We start from the raw sequence: 12781 nt of genomic DNA, 5'->3' as shown, positions 1-12781 counted from the left end.
GAAAAATATCTGGGCAGACAACAGAAAATAATAATAATAATAACCTCTGCCAATCGTCAAATCCGAAAGCAGTCCTTTCCCCAAACTGAAAAGCGGTATTGCGACGATTTCACGCATTTCCCACTCTTAATCCTCGAAAGATGGTTCAGCAACCGCCGATTCCTGAACACCAGGCGCACCGGGTGGTTGTTGGAGAGAATTCATTTGGTAAAGTGACGGTCGGAAGGGCGACAGTTAAATTTTGGGGATCAAACAAAATGGTTTGGAACTTTTGTAACGTGAGCGCTACTGTTCCGTTTACACGGTTTGTATACCACTCGTTTTGGTGTTACCTGTATCCTTGCAGTGGGTCTGCACAGGCGGAAATACGCAACGCCAGTGTGGCACTGTGGCTGGACGTGTCCGCAGGAAGGGGGGGACTACTAGACATACATGTTGGGGGTTCGGCAATTGGCAATGATGACCCACTGATAACTCTCATCGGTGAAGGGAAATCAAAGGTGCCTAAGTGGCTTGGCGGGAGAGTTAAAGATATGTATGATAAGGATGTGCTTCCCAAGCTTGGGCATCATATAATTACCGCAGCGAATCAAATTTTAGCCAACAAAACAAAGGAGATATTCCATATGTTTCCAATTGTCTTTGTCAACAGTTCTAAAATTGAATATGGACAAATGAGACTCGAACTGGTCGTGCTTCCAGATGCCGCAGACCAATTAATACTTACGGAGAAGGTTTTTTCACCGCGGCATCCTTTTCCAAACTGGTCTGTTGCTGTTGTTTCTTCGTTTACGGCTTTGAATAATATGCTTCGTTTGATGATTAAAAGGGGCCACTGGGTGGTGCGTGTACCCTTTCCACTGAGATATGTTTTCTCCAGCAAGACCGCTCAGCGTCAGTTGGACAGTCTTTGCTTTGGATGTGCCTCTGAGGCTACATTCGAACTAAAAACAGCCCCGTGGTTGAAGTCCCTGAATGAGAAACTGGTTACAGTTAAGTTTCAGGATGTCGAAGTTACCGTGGACCTGTTGCCAAGGGGTGGTGCCCCCATTTCCTTGTTTAGTATGTTAATGAACGTGTCTGTCGAGGCGGTGCATATCGCTCTCATTGACGGTGTCGCCCATGCGAATTTGGATTCTGTTGATACTAATGTGAGCGTCACATACTCACGTATCGATGGCCTGGACTCAAGCACAATGAACACAAAAATTCGTGATTTGATCAACGGGATGGTGTTGCCGCTTCTTAACTTCAAGAGATATGCATTTCCCGCTCCCTTCGACTTGTCTGGGATGCACCTGAATATTACAACTGAAGGCGGTAAAGCGGGAGTTGACCTTTTACGCGCTCTTGGATCACTCAGTATACTCCCTCACCTCCGATGATGGATTGCGACGTTCCTGGTCACTTCGTAAAACACGCTCCCATGCGCGTATATGGAAGGGGTAACACTCAAACCTATCTTGCCTTCCCCTGTTTACGCACAACTTCACATACGCACTTTCTCTTTTACGAGATGTTTGCATGCCGCAACAACCACCCCGCGCAGTCGCTGACAAGCTATCTGCGTTTACGGGTGACCATTCGAATTATGGCGGAGGAGTAAAAACCTCATGGTGTGTGAAGTGCTGTGGCTGAAGAAGGAAATAAAATAAAAAGGGTATTTTTCATTGACCCGACCATTACTGGCTTTGACTTTCTCGCTGGGGCCAGAAGGCAAATCCATTGTTGATTGGCTCATGAATATTTACGTGACGACACGCGTCAAGACTTGGATATGTCGTGGGCTTTCGGCATATGTTGATAATATAACGACTGCCAGTTGGCTGAGTGATGGCTCAAAGTGTTAGAGGCGAATGTCGATGGAAGATATATCTGTTGATTTGGTAAATAATATTGGATCCGAGAATAACTGTTCAAGTGTGCTACAACACCAGATAGCATGTTCGTAATGTAGGGGTGGCAATAGAAGTGATGGATTTATCACGACTAATTGTTCTATTGGCAACACTTGTGTCTCGTGACTGCTATTGGTTGATTGCTGATGTTTCGATTTGAGTTGTTTCGTGGCGGCAGCAAAAGTATCATCATGTGAAGTAGGTTGAGGGGAAAAGAAACAGATAGATACAGAGCCTTTCGTTTTGCTCCCAAGGAATTGTATAAATCTCTCAGCGAGATTTGTGCTCGGTAATGGGTTCAAGAGTGTGTATATACAAATATTATATTAAGATTGGTGATGGAGACTAAGTGGAGGGTCGAAAGAGATCCACTTAAAGCGATGGAAAGTGTGCGGTGGTAGAGGACAGAAAACAGAAAAAAAGCACGTGACAAATAGTATTATAGGAAATGCAGAGTGATAGCAAGAGAGAAGGAGATGGAGTAACCAATGGTTTAAAAACAAGAAAGAGAAGTTTAGTGGAGAAGATATAGTAAAAGAGAAGCATATTTCCCCTATTATATTCATGACAACATCAGAGTGTTATGCTCCTCAGTTGGATTTGCTCATGAACTCAGATCACAAGGAGCATGTGCAGAGATGTTTTCGGTTTTTTAATGTGGGTGACAGAAAAGAAGAGGATAAGAAGCTAGCTCATTTACTAAAATCAACTCGAAGTGCTAACACCTTATCTTAGTGGTGGTGGCTTGATAGCCAGAGTTTGGGCATTTAAGAAATTTGAATATGCTTTTGGAGAATTGCTTAAAGGGAGCGATGAGTGGTGGTCAGAGCAGAGTATTTATACGCCATTGCTAATATGGAGTGTTACACAGGAAGAAGCTATTGGACAGAGATTTGTTTTGAAGAGAGGAATGGTTGGATTGGATTATGAGGAGAGATTTTTTTCTATTCCCAGTAGTGGGGTGATTGGAGAAGCCCCATTCATTCATTTTCCTGGACAGCCTATTGCATGGGAGGAGAAAGCGAGACTGATTGTGAAAAATACTACTTGGTATAAAAGGTTGAAAGGAAGAGAATTTAATTCGAAGGATATGGGGAAAGTAGAAACTTATGTAGTAGATGGAGAGAATTGGGATTTTCGATATGAAAGAATTTGTGGGGACGCGGTCAAGGAGAATGACTTGTTTAGAGCAAAGAAACTGTAAGGGATACAAAACTAAAGATTTTCTTGCGGCCGAGTCAGTAGTCTAAGCAAATGTGGGACCAACACGCATGGCCAAGATGGCCGCACAAGTCTATGTTGACATGAAAATCCTGGGGCAGCAACAAAGAGAAGCTGGAAGACAAACCTCAGCCGTACCCTAACTTTTCGGATGAAATGGTATGTCGCGTCACGGCAATATCGATATTGGTTGCGGGGCCGGTAACACGATGGACGCAACATTTAGAAGCTGTACTCCACACGAAAGCTACTATTACTACTCCAGAAACCTATGATCTCAAAGCTAGAGAAGCACAAAACAATAACACGAATGGTGACACTATGCGTTTTTCTACGCACCTGCACAAAAGAAGTAACCGACGCTTGGACCGAAGATGCGAACACATATTCGGCTTCTGCAGTATAAAAGGTAATTCAGCTTCTGGAAGGCAAAATTCCTGAAGACCCCGCTGTGCCAGAGCTATGTAAACAACTGATTGAAATACATGCACTCAATATGTCACTATCAGACAAGACCTGGCAGGACACGTTCATAAAGGCTAACGAAGAGCCACTGCAGTGGGAGGACGAAGCCAACAAACATAAGACCACTAATACGGAGTGGCACGTAGTGTGGCCGCGCTGGGTCGAAGTCAGGCAAAGACTAAAAAATAACGAATGCTGAGGGCGATAAAGTAAGGAAAAATGCCGCCTCCAAATTACAAAGTTCAAAAGCGGCACAGGCCCGAGTCAAGCTAAACTCTTTGCTGATCCATGCGGAAGCCTTGGACGCTGAGCTGGAAAAATAAAAAGGGCAAATAATGGCTAACGGCAAAAAACAATAGAAGCGGACGTTCTTGCAGCCCTCTACGGAACGCCCACGGCAAAAGCAGCGTTTGGGAGCAGTGGCTTATTGTCATCATCATTTTTTTGTTGTTTTCGCCACTAGTGTCGTCTTTTGCTTGCGTATTTGATATCTTCTTCGTCACTATTCTTATCTTTATCGTCTGTAATATGGGTGAGATATCATTCCCGGTGTATTTTGTAGTCATATGGCGTAACATCCACCTGTGTTGATATTCTTTACAGCATATCTTACATGCTTCTCTCTCCAACAGTGCTTCCTGTAGTGGTGTGCTTGGCTCCCCTTTACTCTTCTCCGGTATGCACTTATATCTGGTGAGCCAGGTTTTGCTTTTATAGACCTCTTGGAAGCAGAGACATTTGTATATTTCTTTTCCTTTCTCATGTTCAACTTCACTGCTCACATCCTGTATTTCCGCTTGTTTTGTCACTTAGTTTTGCTTTTCAGTATATATTTCAGACGTATATGCCTAGTCAACCACCCATACGTGGCATACTGCTTTGGGCAACATTGCCACTTGTGTACAGTTGGTAACGACTCTTCTTCTCATCGGTTCTTCTTTTGTCGCTCTTTCTCTATTACTGGATTTGTCAACTTGTGTTGTGGCATGTGCCTTGTGCTTCTCGATGGACAACAAATTTTATTTTTACAGTCGTTTTTGCACTGGTCGTGTGTCGCGAAAAATACGCCCCAGCTCTTCCAACTAATTAGTGGCAAAGGGGCGGCTCCGTTGAGACAGCACCGCTTGACCTCTTAATGGTACATTGTTGTTTTACCTATCGCTGGTTCACTCCACCGCACGCGGTGCATACCTTGGGAGTTGTGTACTGTTTTCGGGTGGTTTTGAGCATTGTAACATACGCCTCTGACACAACAAGCACAGTTTCGCGCCTGCGTTACTGGCATTTTATGCCTGTGGTGGAACAACGTGTGTGTTGACGTCCGTAAATCTTAATATGGCTTGTTGCGTGCTACCGTTTATATTTTTCCCCCTTCGATATGGTCATCCCGTTCTTGGCGTTACGTGGTTCCCAGTTTCACCTAACAGGCATTGCCCTCTCTTACCCGGCAGCCGCTCCCTTTCGTTCGTTCCAGTGTGACAACCACTTTTACACGTAGACTATCAAAATCACTGCGATGAATATGCTTCACTTGGGCGACCGCAATGCCTCACTCGCACCGAGTGGCGGGGAACATTCCCTTCCGACGGGAGGAGCTGTGTGCCGTGCCGTCATGGACACACTTCCCGTGATACTGAGAGCTCCGGTCGCGTTGTTACTTCTGCTCGTCGTCGTGCCGCAATTGTCAGTGGTCGCCGAGGCTAATGTGACAGTCAAGGTTCTCTCCGCCGCGTGGAACTGGTACATGCCGCGGAAGTATGTAACCGCGATTAATGCTGGCTTCAACGCCTCACTGGAGTCACGACAATGGACTGTCGCTGGAAGCGTCAAAGTTGAGGTAGTTTACCCCAGCAACCTGCACCTGATGCCCGAAGATTTCATTAAAGAGCAGTTACAGGGGGAAACGAATATGAGTAGTATTGTTATAGTGTATGGACCCCTCGGTGACCAAAGTGTAATGCACTCGATCCCACATTTGATGAATCACAGAGTAGTGGCCTTTGGGCTGATGACTGGGTCCACTTTTATCCGACAATGGAATCCGTACCTTTACTTTCTGCGTGCTGACCCCGCTGCTGAAACATTGGTTCTCATTCGGTATGCGCTATGCCAGTTGCGCGTGCTGCGCTTGGGCTTCATGTACCTTCAGGGTGTTCATTATGGCGACGAGGAGTATGCATTGACAGTGAACGTGATGTCTCGGATGGGTTATGAACTGCATGGTGTGTTCACCGTGATGAGTCCAGACGGTGAGCCTGCTCCTGATGGTGAGTTTAAAGAGGTGTTTGAGCGCTTCGCCGCCGCCCTTCCTCAGGCCATCATTGTCTTTGGTGCGCCAGTGGATGATACCGCGAAGTTCTTGATGATGATGGCAGTGGATGATCGAATCGCTCGGTCGTATATTCTTAGTCCATCAGCCGTCCAGGCGAAACTCCCACAAATGTGGTTGCGCGCTGTGGAAGCTGCAGGGGCCTCATTCGCGCCCGGACAGCTACTTTTCACAGGCACCAATCCGCTTGCGAAGGACAGCCAGTACATAGCAATCAAGCGTTTTCAAGAAGTTATGAGTGAATACCTGAAAGCTCACGTCAGCGGAACCAACATCACTGAACCAGATTATTTCCTGACCCATGGCACTGAGGGAGAGTTGATGGTGTATGGGTGGATTTGTGGGGAGGTGTTGTCTCAGGCACTTAGTAGTGTTGAATGGCTCAAGGACCGCGCTACATTTGTCAGGTCGCTATACAACCAACGGCGCTACGTCATCAATGACATTGTGATCGGTGATTATGGCGGTACGTGTGAGGGGGACGCGGCCAAGCATGGCGCGACCTGTGAGTGTAACCAAGGCAATAAGGCGGTGTATGTGAAAGAGGTGTTGGAGGATGGCCGGACGACGTCGGTGCGAAGTGGCTTCACAGTTCTGAAAGCTTCGCGTTGCTATACGGATTCTTCGGAGCTTCACGGGCCACTGAATGGACTCGTCGTTTTCATGAAAGACGACGACATAGCGTCGAAAGCAGCTGTGCTGTGGCAGAAGGGGGCCTCCCATCTTGTCGGCAAGGGTGATTTGGGACACTCGGACAGGTTCTTTCTGCACGCATTTAATACTACCATAGCTGAGGCAGCGGACGATCTTCGGAATGAGCAAGGTGACAGAATCGTAACCGCTGTGTTTGGCCCCGTGACCGAGGCGATGTTGGACATGCCGAATATAACCTTTATCGATCCCCTGGAACTTAAACCACGGCTGAATAAGTTCAGAAGGCATGTGATTCATCTCTCGCCCACCCTGGAACAGCAACTTTACGTTCTTTCATCGTACCTCGCGGGCGCCGGGGTCGGTACTGTTGATGCCGTGATCTGCAGCAACGAAGCGGATGGGATTGCAGATTTTCTCCGAAGGTCGTCAAATGAATTCGCTGTCTCGCTACGTTCCGCTGTCATACGCGAAGATGGGGAAGGTGTTGGTAAATACCTTCCGATAAGTGGGACCGTGTTTGTCATTGGCCTTTCCGTTCCGGATGTGAAGGAAATAGCGAGGAAACTTGAAGAACGCAACGATTTGCGTGTTATTGTTCTCTTCGCGGAGTTTTCATTCCTGTATGATCTTTTTGCCACGGCCCTCAATAACACCGCAGGCGCCGCACGTCTTGTGTTTGCCACCAGCTTGCCACATTGGGGTGATACTGAAACCTCATCGAAGACTACTCAACTGTTCCATGATGTCGAAAAAGACTCACGATTGTGGACACCCCTATCATTTCTGTCATTCGCAACCGGTCGATTGATGCGGGAAATACTTCTTCGTGTAGAAGAAATTAGTCCAGAAACGTTGGTAAATTTCTTTTACGCTGATTCTTCCATCGTCTCCGATGACATGCGCTACGGTGTATTCGACGACACAAAATGCGTCGTCACCGCAGAGAAACTTTCGAAGAATGGTTGTGCCTCAAACTATGGTGCAACGCAGATATCCGTGTGGTCTATGGCCCGTGCTCTGAACGCTTCTATTCCTCCGCTTACAAATCCCATGACACCGTCAATGACTTTCAGAAACTCTAACGCGGGAAGGATCTCTGGAGTAGCGCTGGTGGGCGTCATTATCGGTGGTGCCCTTGCTTTGTTTCTTGTGGTGGCTCTGGGCGTGGTTCCCTACTTTTTCCTGCGCAACACCCGTGATAACAATCTTGCACCAAAAGAATTGACAGACCCCGTAACGCTAATATTTACTGACATTGAGAGCAGTACGGCGTTGTGGGCTGCACACCCTGAGGTGATGCCTGATGCCGTTGCAACACATCACCGCTTAATTCGCACATTGATTTCCAAGTATGAATGCTACGAAGTCAAAACTGTAGGTGATTCGTTCATGATAGCGAGTAAGAGTCCTTTCGCTGCCGTCCAACTCGCACAGGAACTACAGCTGTGTTTCTTTCATCATGACTGGGGAACAAATGCGATTGATGAATCCTACCAGCAGTTTGAGCAGCAGCGTGCGGAAGATGACAGTGATTACACACCGCCAACTGCTCGGTTGGACCCTAAAGTGTACAGTCGTTTGTGGAATGGACTACGTGTACGTGTTGGAATCCACACCGGGTTGTGCGATATCCGACACGATGAAGTGACGAAGGGATATGACTACTATGGGCGGACTCCAAACATGGCAGCAAGGACAGAGAGTGTAGCAAATGGTGGTCAGGTGCTGATGACAGGCTCAACATACCTGTCACTGTCAGCTGAGGAGCGTCAGCAAATTGATGTCACTGCACTTGGTGATGTGCCGCTACGTGGTGTGCCAAAGCCTGTGGAAATGTACCAGTTGAATGCCGTGCCTGGTCGTACCTTTTCCGTTCTCCGTCTTGAGCTTGAGCTTCTTAACGATGATGAAGATCAGACCACAACCTCCTGTAGTGACCACAGTTCTTCGCGGACAGATCTGAGTGTAGCTGCACAAACTATTGCTGCTTCCCTTCAGTCGCTCTTGGGTACCTTCACCCCTGCTCAGCGCCAGAAGGCATTAATACCCTTTTGCGAACGGTGGCGTGTTCCGCTTCCTCAAAAGGTCGGGAACGTGTGGGACGATGACGGTTGTCAGGAAGTTGTACGGCGTGTTGCTGCAAAGGTGGGCCGTGTTATGGATTTTGGAACGAGGAAGCCCTCCAGCAGTGTGACATCGTTGGAAAGGGGTGGAAGTGTCTTCTCAGGTGGAGGAGCGGCTGCTATAATGCTTGCTTCATCCTCAAGTTCCTCCTGCGTTGATGGGCATTGTGGTACCGTACAATTGATTGACGTGGAAAATGACAGCGCTACCACCTAATATTACCCTCATATCATTGCTGTATTTGCGCTCTGCTATTGAAGTGAATGAATGGGTTATTTTATATGATGTGTGCAATCTTTTCTTTATATTCATTTCGTATAAAGTGGACATTATAACTTTCCCTCCCCATTCTTGTGCCTGAAATGAACTTCTCAAACGGTAAATGCTTTAAATACATTTGCACATGAAGATGCTTTTTGTTTCTGACATGGCTACTCTCCTTTTGAGAACTGTGTTTGAAGATTGTACATTTTCTTGTGTTTGATGTGCCTTTGAATGTGAGTATCCTCGCCACTTTTGATAATCTCCCTCTTATAAATAATATATTTATTAACTGAATAAGCTTAAATCACCTTTTGTGTGTGTGTGAAGAAGGTGAACCCCGTGAAGTGGAGGCTATAGCGAAGTAAAAGTGTCTTTCTGGGCTTATTCCTCCAGTCTACCCCAATCTTTCTTCATTCGGGGATGCTGGCTTGTAAGATGTACTTCCCCAAAGAAACTTCTGACGACTAAACCCTATTTTCTATATCTAATACTTACGTATAGCTTCCTACATGTTTCCATCTGCTTATTGTAACTTTCCCTCATATTCTCTTCGCCCATTCTCTCTATTTTACTTTTAGACAACCAAGGAATATGAAAGTGAGCAATGTCTGCCATGCTGTTGTCAGTTTGAATATTAACTGTGACTGCTAGTGTGCTGTGTTTTTGTTACTGGCCACCAAGTTTATGATATTATAATGTTCTATTTACACATTTACTCTTATACCTAGTGATGTTTTATGTTTTTGTGCGATGTGTGCTTCGTTTTTTTTTCACGATTGAGTGATTGTTTTTAGGATCGCAACGAAGCCTGTAATTTCAAAGCTACTGAAATGACTGGCCGTAGCACATATGGGATGTGCGCGGTATGCAGAGAGCCGTGGGCAGAAGGAGCACTGGAGCTTTTGCCTTGTAGACATGTATTCTGCACCGCATGCGTCGTGGAACGTTGGAGGTGTCCCTCTTGTCAACGGCGTATCGGAGGGAGACGGAAGGCTAACCCTCACCTTTTGCGTGAGATAGCTGATGTGACGATGGAGTTGAAAAGATATAGGAAGGGTCGTAGTGGTATTGATGTGACTCAGATGGCGAGGAAACTAGGTGGTGGTGGTGTAACCACAAGCTCTGAGATCTTTCGACGTCTTGAAGGGTCGAAAAATGGTAGGTGGAAAATACTGAATTTGTCTGGATGCGGGAGTGAACTGCAGGATTTGACGGCATTACGTGATCTGGAAGCTCTTGAGGACTTGGACTTAAGTGAATGTGCGAATCTCGAGTTGAGGGAATTGATGGTGGTTCTTACCCTCCGGAACTTGAGGAAGTTGCGCATGAAAAGAACAATGGTGAATGATATGTGGTGCAGCTCTATTGGTTTGTTGAAGTTTCTCGTGCACTTGGAAGTTGATGGAAGCTGCGGTGTTACGGACATCACGGGTCTTTGTAGGCTGAAAACCCTTGAGGCTTTGTCTCTGGATAGCTGTATAAATATTACGAAAGGGTTTGATAAGATATGTGCTTTGCCTCAATTGACGAGTTTGTCGCTTTGCCAAACAAATGTTACAGACAAGGACCTTCGATGTATTCATCCTGATGGGAAGCTGAAGGTGCTAGATATCAGCAGTTGCCATGAAATTACAGACTTAACTGCTATTGCGGGTGTGAGGTCACTTGAAAAGTTGTCTTTGAGTGGCTGCTGGAATGTTACAAAGGGATTGGAGGAGCTTTGTAAATTTTCCAATCTTAGGGAGTTGGATATCTCCGGTTGTCTGGTGCTAGGGAGTGCGGTTGTGTTAAGGAATTTGATTAACTTGAAAGTGTTATCTGTCTCTAACTGCAAAAACTTTAAAGATTTGAATGGACTAGAAAGATTGGTGAACTTGGAGAAGCTAAATCTATCGGGATGCCATGGTGTCTCTTCTCTGGGCTTTGTAGAGAATTTATCTAACTTGAAGGAGTTGGATATCAGTGGTTGTGAGTCGCTGGTGTGCTTCGACGGGTTACAAGATTTGAATAATTTGGAGGTATTGTATCTTCGTGATGTTAAGTCGTTTACGAATGTTGGTGCGATAAAAAATTTGAGTAAAATGCGGGAGTTAGATCTTTCCGGTTGTGAGAGAATAACAAGCCTGAGTGGATTGGAAACTTTGAAGAGGTTGGAAGAGTTGAGTCTGGAAGGTTGTGGGGAAATTATGAGTTTTGATCCCATATGGAGTCTCCACCACTTGAGGGTGCTCTATGTGAGTGAATGTGGAAATTTAGAAGATTTGAGTGGTTTAGAGGGTATAACAGGTTTGGAGGAACTGTATCTTCACGGTTGTAGAAAATGTACGAATTTTGGTCCCATATGGAGTCTATGTAAGTTGAGGGTGCTCTATGTGAGTGAATGTGGAAATTTAGAAGATTTGAGTGGTCTAGAGGGTATAACAGGTTTGGAGGAACTGTATCTTCACGGTTGTAGAAAATGTACGAATTTTGGTCCCATATGGAGTCTATGTAAGTTGAGGGTGCTCTATGTGAGTGAATGTGGAAATTTAGAAGATTTGAGTGGACTTCAGTGTTTGACTGGTTTGGAGGAATTGTATCTCATTGTGTGCAAAAAAATTACAACTATTGGTGTAGTCGGGAATTTGCGTAATTTGAAGTGTTTGAGTACGTGTTGGTGTGCAAACTTAAAGGAATTGGGTGGATTAGAGAGGTTGGTAAATTTGGAGAAAGTGGATCTCTCGGGATGTTGCGGACTTTCGAGTTCTGTTTTCATGGAATTGATGTCTCTTCCAAAGCTACAGTGGTTTTATGGTTTTGGCTCACGCGTTCCTGATATTGTTCTTGAAGAATTAAAGAGACGAGGTGTGCATATATTTTGATAATAATTTATTTTACTTTTAACTTTCGTTTATTTTAGTTTTACACAGATAGTTTCCGTTTCCTTCAATTCTATATATTAGCAGCTTTATTTATACATAAATTATTTTCTTTTATGTGGATGTGTGTGTATTACGAAAAAGTATTTTACAAAGACGTTTTTGTGCAGTATATTTGTGCCTACTGCTATTTTTGTTATCTAGTCGGCTCGTTTCTTTCATAGGTTTTTGCTTTAGGTTAAACCATATGTTATCTGGCATATGGAGGCACGACCGGCACGCCTTATATTTGCTGAGGTATCGCTTGCATTTTTAGCATGCCATAAGGGTTTCGGTCTATAAGCCAGAACAGAAGCGCGTTGTGACGTGGAGAAAGCCGACTTTTTGACGCTTCAGATCTGTGATAGTCGAGATGGCAATGGGTAAATGTGCAGATATTTGGATGATGGTAGTAGAGATAATAATAATAGTTATTGAAGGGAATCATGTACGTGTGCATCCACTAATGTAATAATATTATTACGATAGCAGTAGAAGTGGATTGCAAAGTGATACTAGTGAGAGGACCTTGACGACGGCGAATGATTGTGGTAGTTTCCACGCGAATGTGTTATAATTATTGGCGTATTCGAATTAATAAGGGCAGCTAGATGCCGTGAGTTTCGTTACAGTGCGTAGGTACGATTCATCAACGCAGGAAACAGCAGAATTCATGTAGGGAGCAGCACCACATGTGGATAATTCTCACCTCGGCAGCAGAATTCATACATGCGCACTGGACTATAAGCTGACCATACAGAACAAATACATAGAAACAGACATATAAAACACTATAAATACATTGCTTGCATATACAAAGCTAATTTTTTAACGGACAACTTGGTAGCGCGACTGGAAACATTTCTTAATGTTTCTTACATTTACTTGTACCGTCTCAAATTTTTTTAGTATGCTAGGGAATGAAATTT

At 45.0% G+C, this 12781-nt stretch overlaps 4 protein-coding genes across 4 annotated transcripts; all 4 read left to right on the top strand.

Annotated features, from left to right (window-relative positions):
• Positions 1-140: 140 nt before the first annotated feature.
• Positions 141-1385, top strand: TbgDal_X19940 (expression site-associated gene (ESAG), putative; the record flags this gene model as incomplete). Its single annotated transcript, XM_011780847.1, has 1 exon — positions 141-1385. The coding sequence occupies one exon, from the start codon at positions 141-143 to the stop codon at positions 1383-1385; it is 1245 nt and encodes a 414-aa protein (XP_011779149.1).
• A 2960-nt stretch (positions 1386-4345) lies between these two features.
• On the top strand, positions 4346-4720 carry TbgDal_X19930 (hypothetical protein, unlikely; the record flags this gene model as incomplete). Its single annotated transcript, XM_011780846.1, has 1 exon — positions 4346-4720. The coding sequence occupies one exon, from the start codon at positions 4346-4348 to the stop codon at positions 4718-4720; it is 375 nt and encodes a 124-aa protein (XP_011779148.1).
• A 380-nt stretch (positions 4721-5100) lies between these two features.
• Positions 5101-8907, top strand: TbgDal_X19920 (expression site-associated gene (ESAG); the record flags this gene model as incomplete). The annotated part of the gene is made up of 1 exon (XM_011780845.1): positions 5101-8907. The coding sequence occupies one exon, from the start codon at positions 5101-5103 to the stop codon at positions 8905-8907; it is 3807 nt and encodes a 1268-aa protein (XP_011779147.1).
• Positions 8908-9785: 878 nt separating this feature from the next.
• TbgDal_X19910 (hypothetical protein, conserved) lies at positions 9786-11816 on the top strand (the record flags this gene model as incomplete). The annotated part of the gene is made up of 1 exon (XM_011780844.1): positions 9786-11816. The coding sequence occupies one exon, from the start codon at positions 9786-9788 to the stop codon at positions 11814-11816; it is 2031 nt and encodes a 676-aa protein (XP_011779146.1).
• Positions 11817-12781: the final 965 nt, after the last annotated feature.

The sequence above is a fragment of the Trypanosoma brucei genome, chromosome 10 (genome assembly GCF_000210295.1).
Source record: "Trypanosoma brucei gambiense DAL972 chromosome 10, complete sequence".
NCBI classification, from domain to species: Eukaryota; Euglenozoa; class Kinetoplastea; order Trypanosomatida; family Trypanosomatidae; genus Trypanosoma; species Trypanosoma brucei.
The sequence above is the reverse complement of the archived record's forward strand: the minus strand, read 5'-3'. Positions and strand labels throughout refer to the sequence as shown.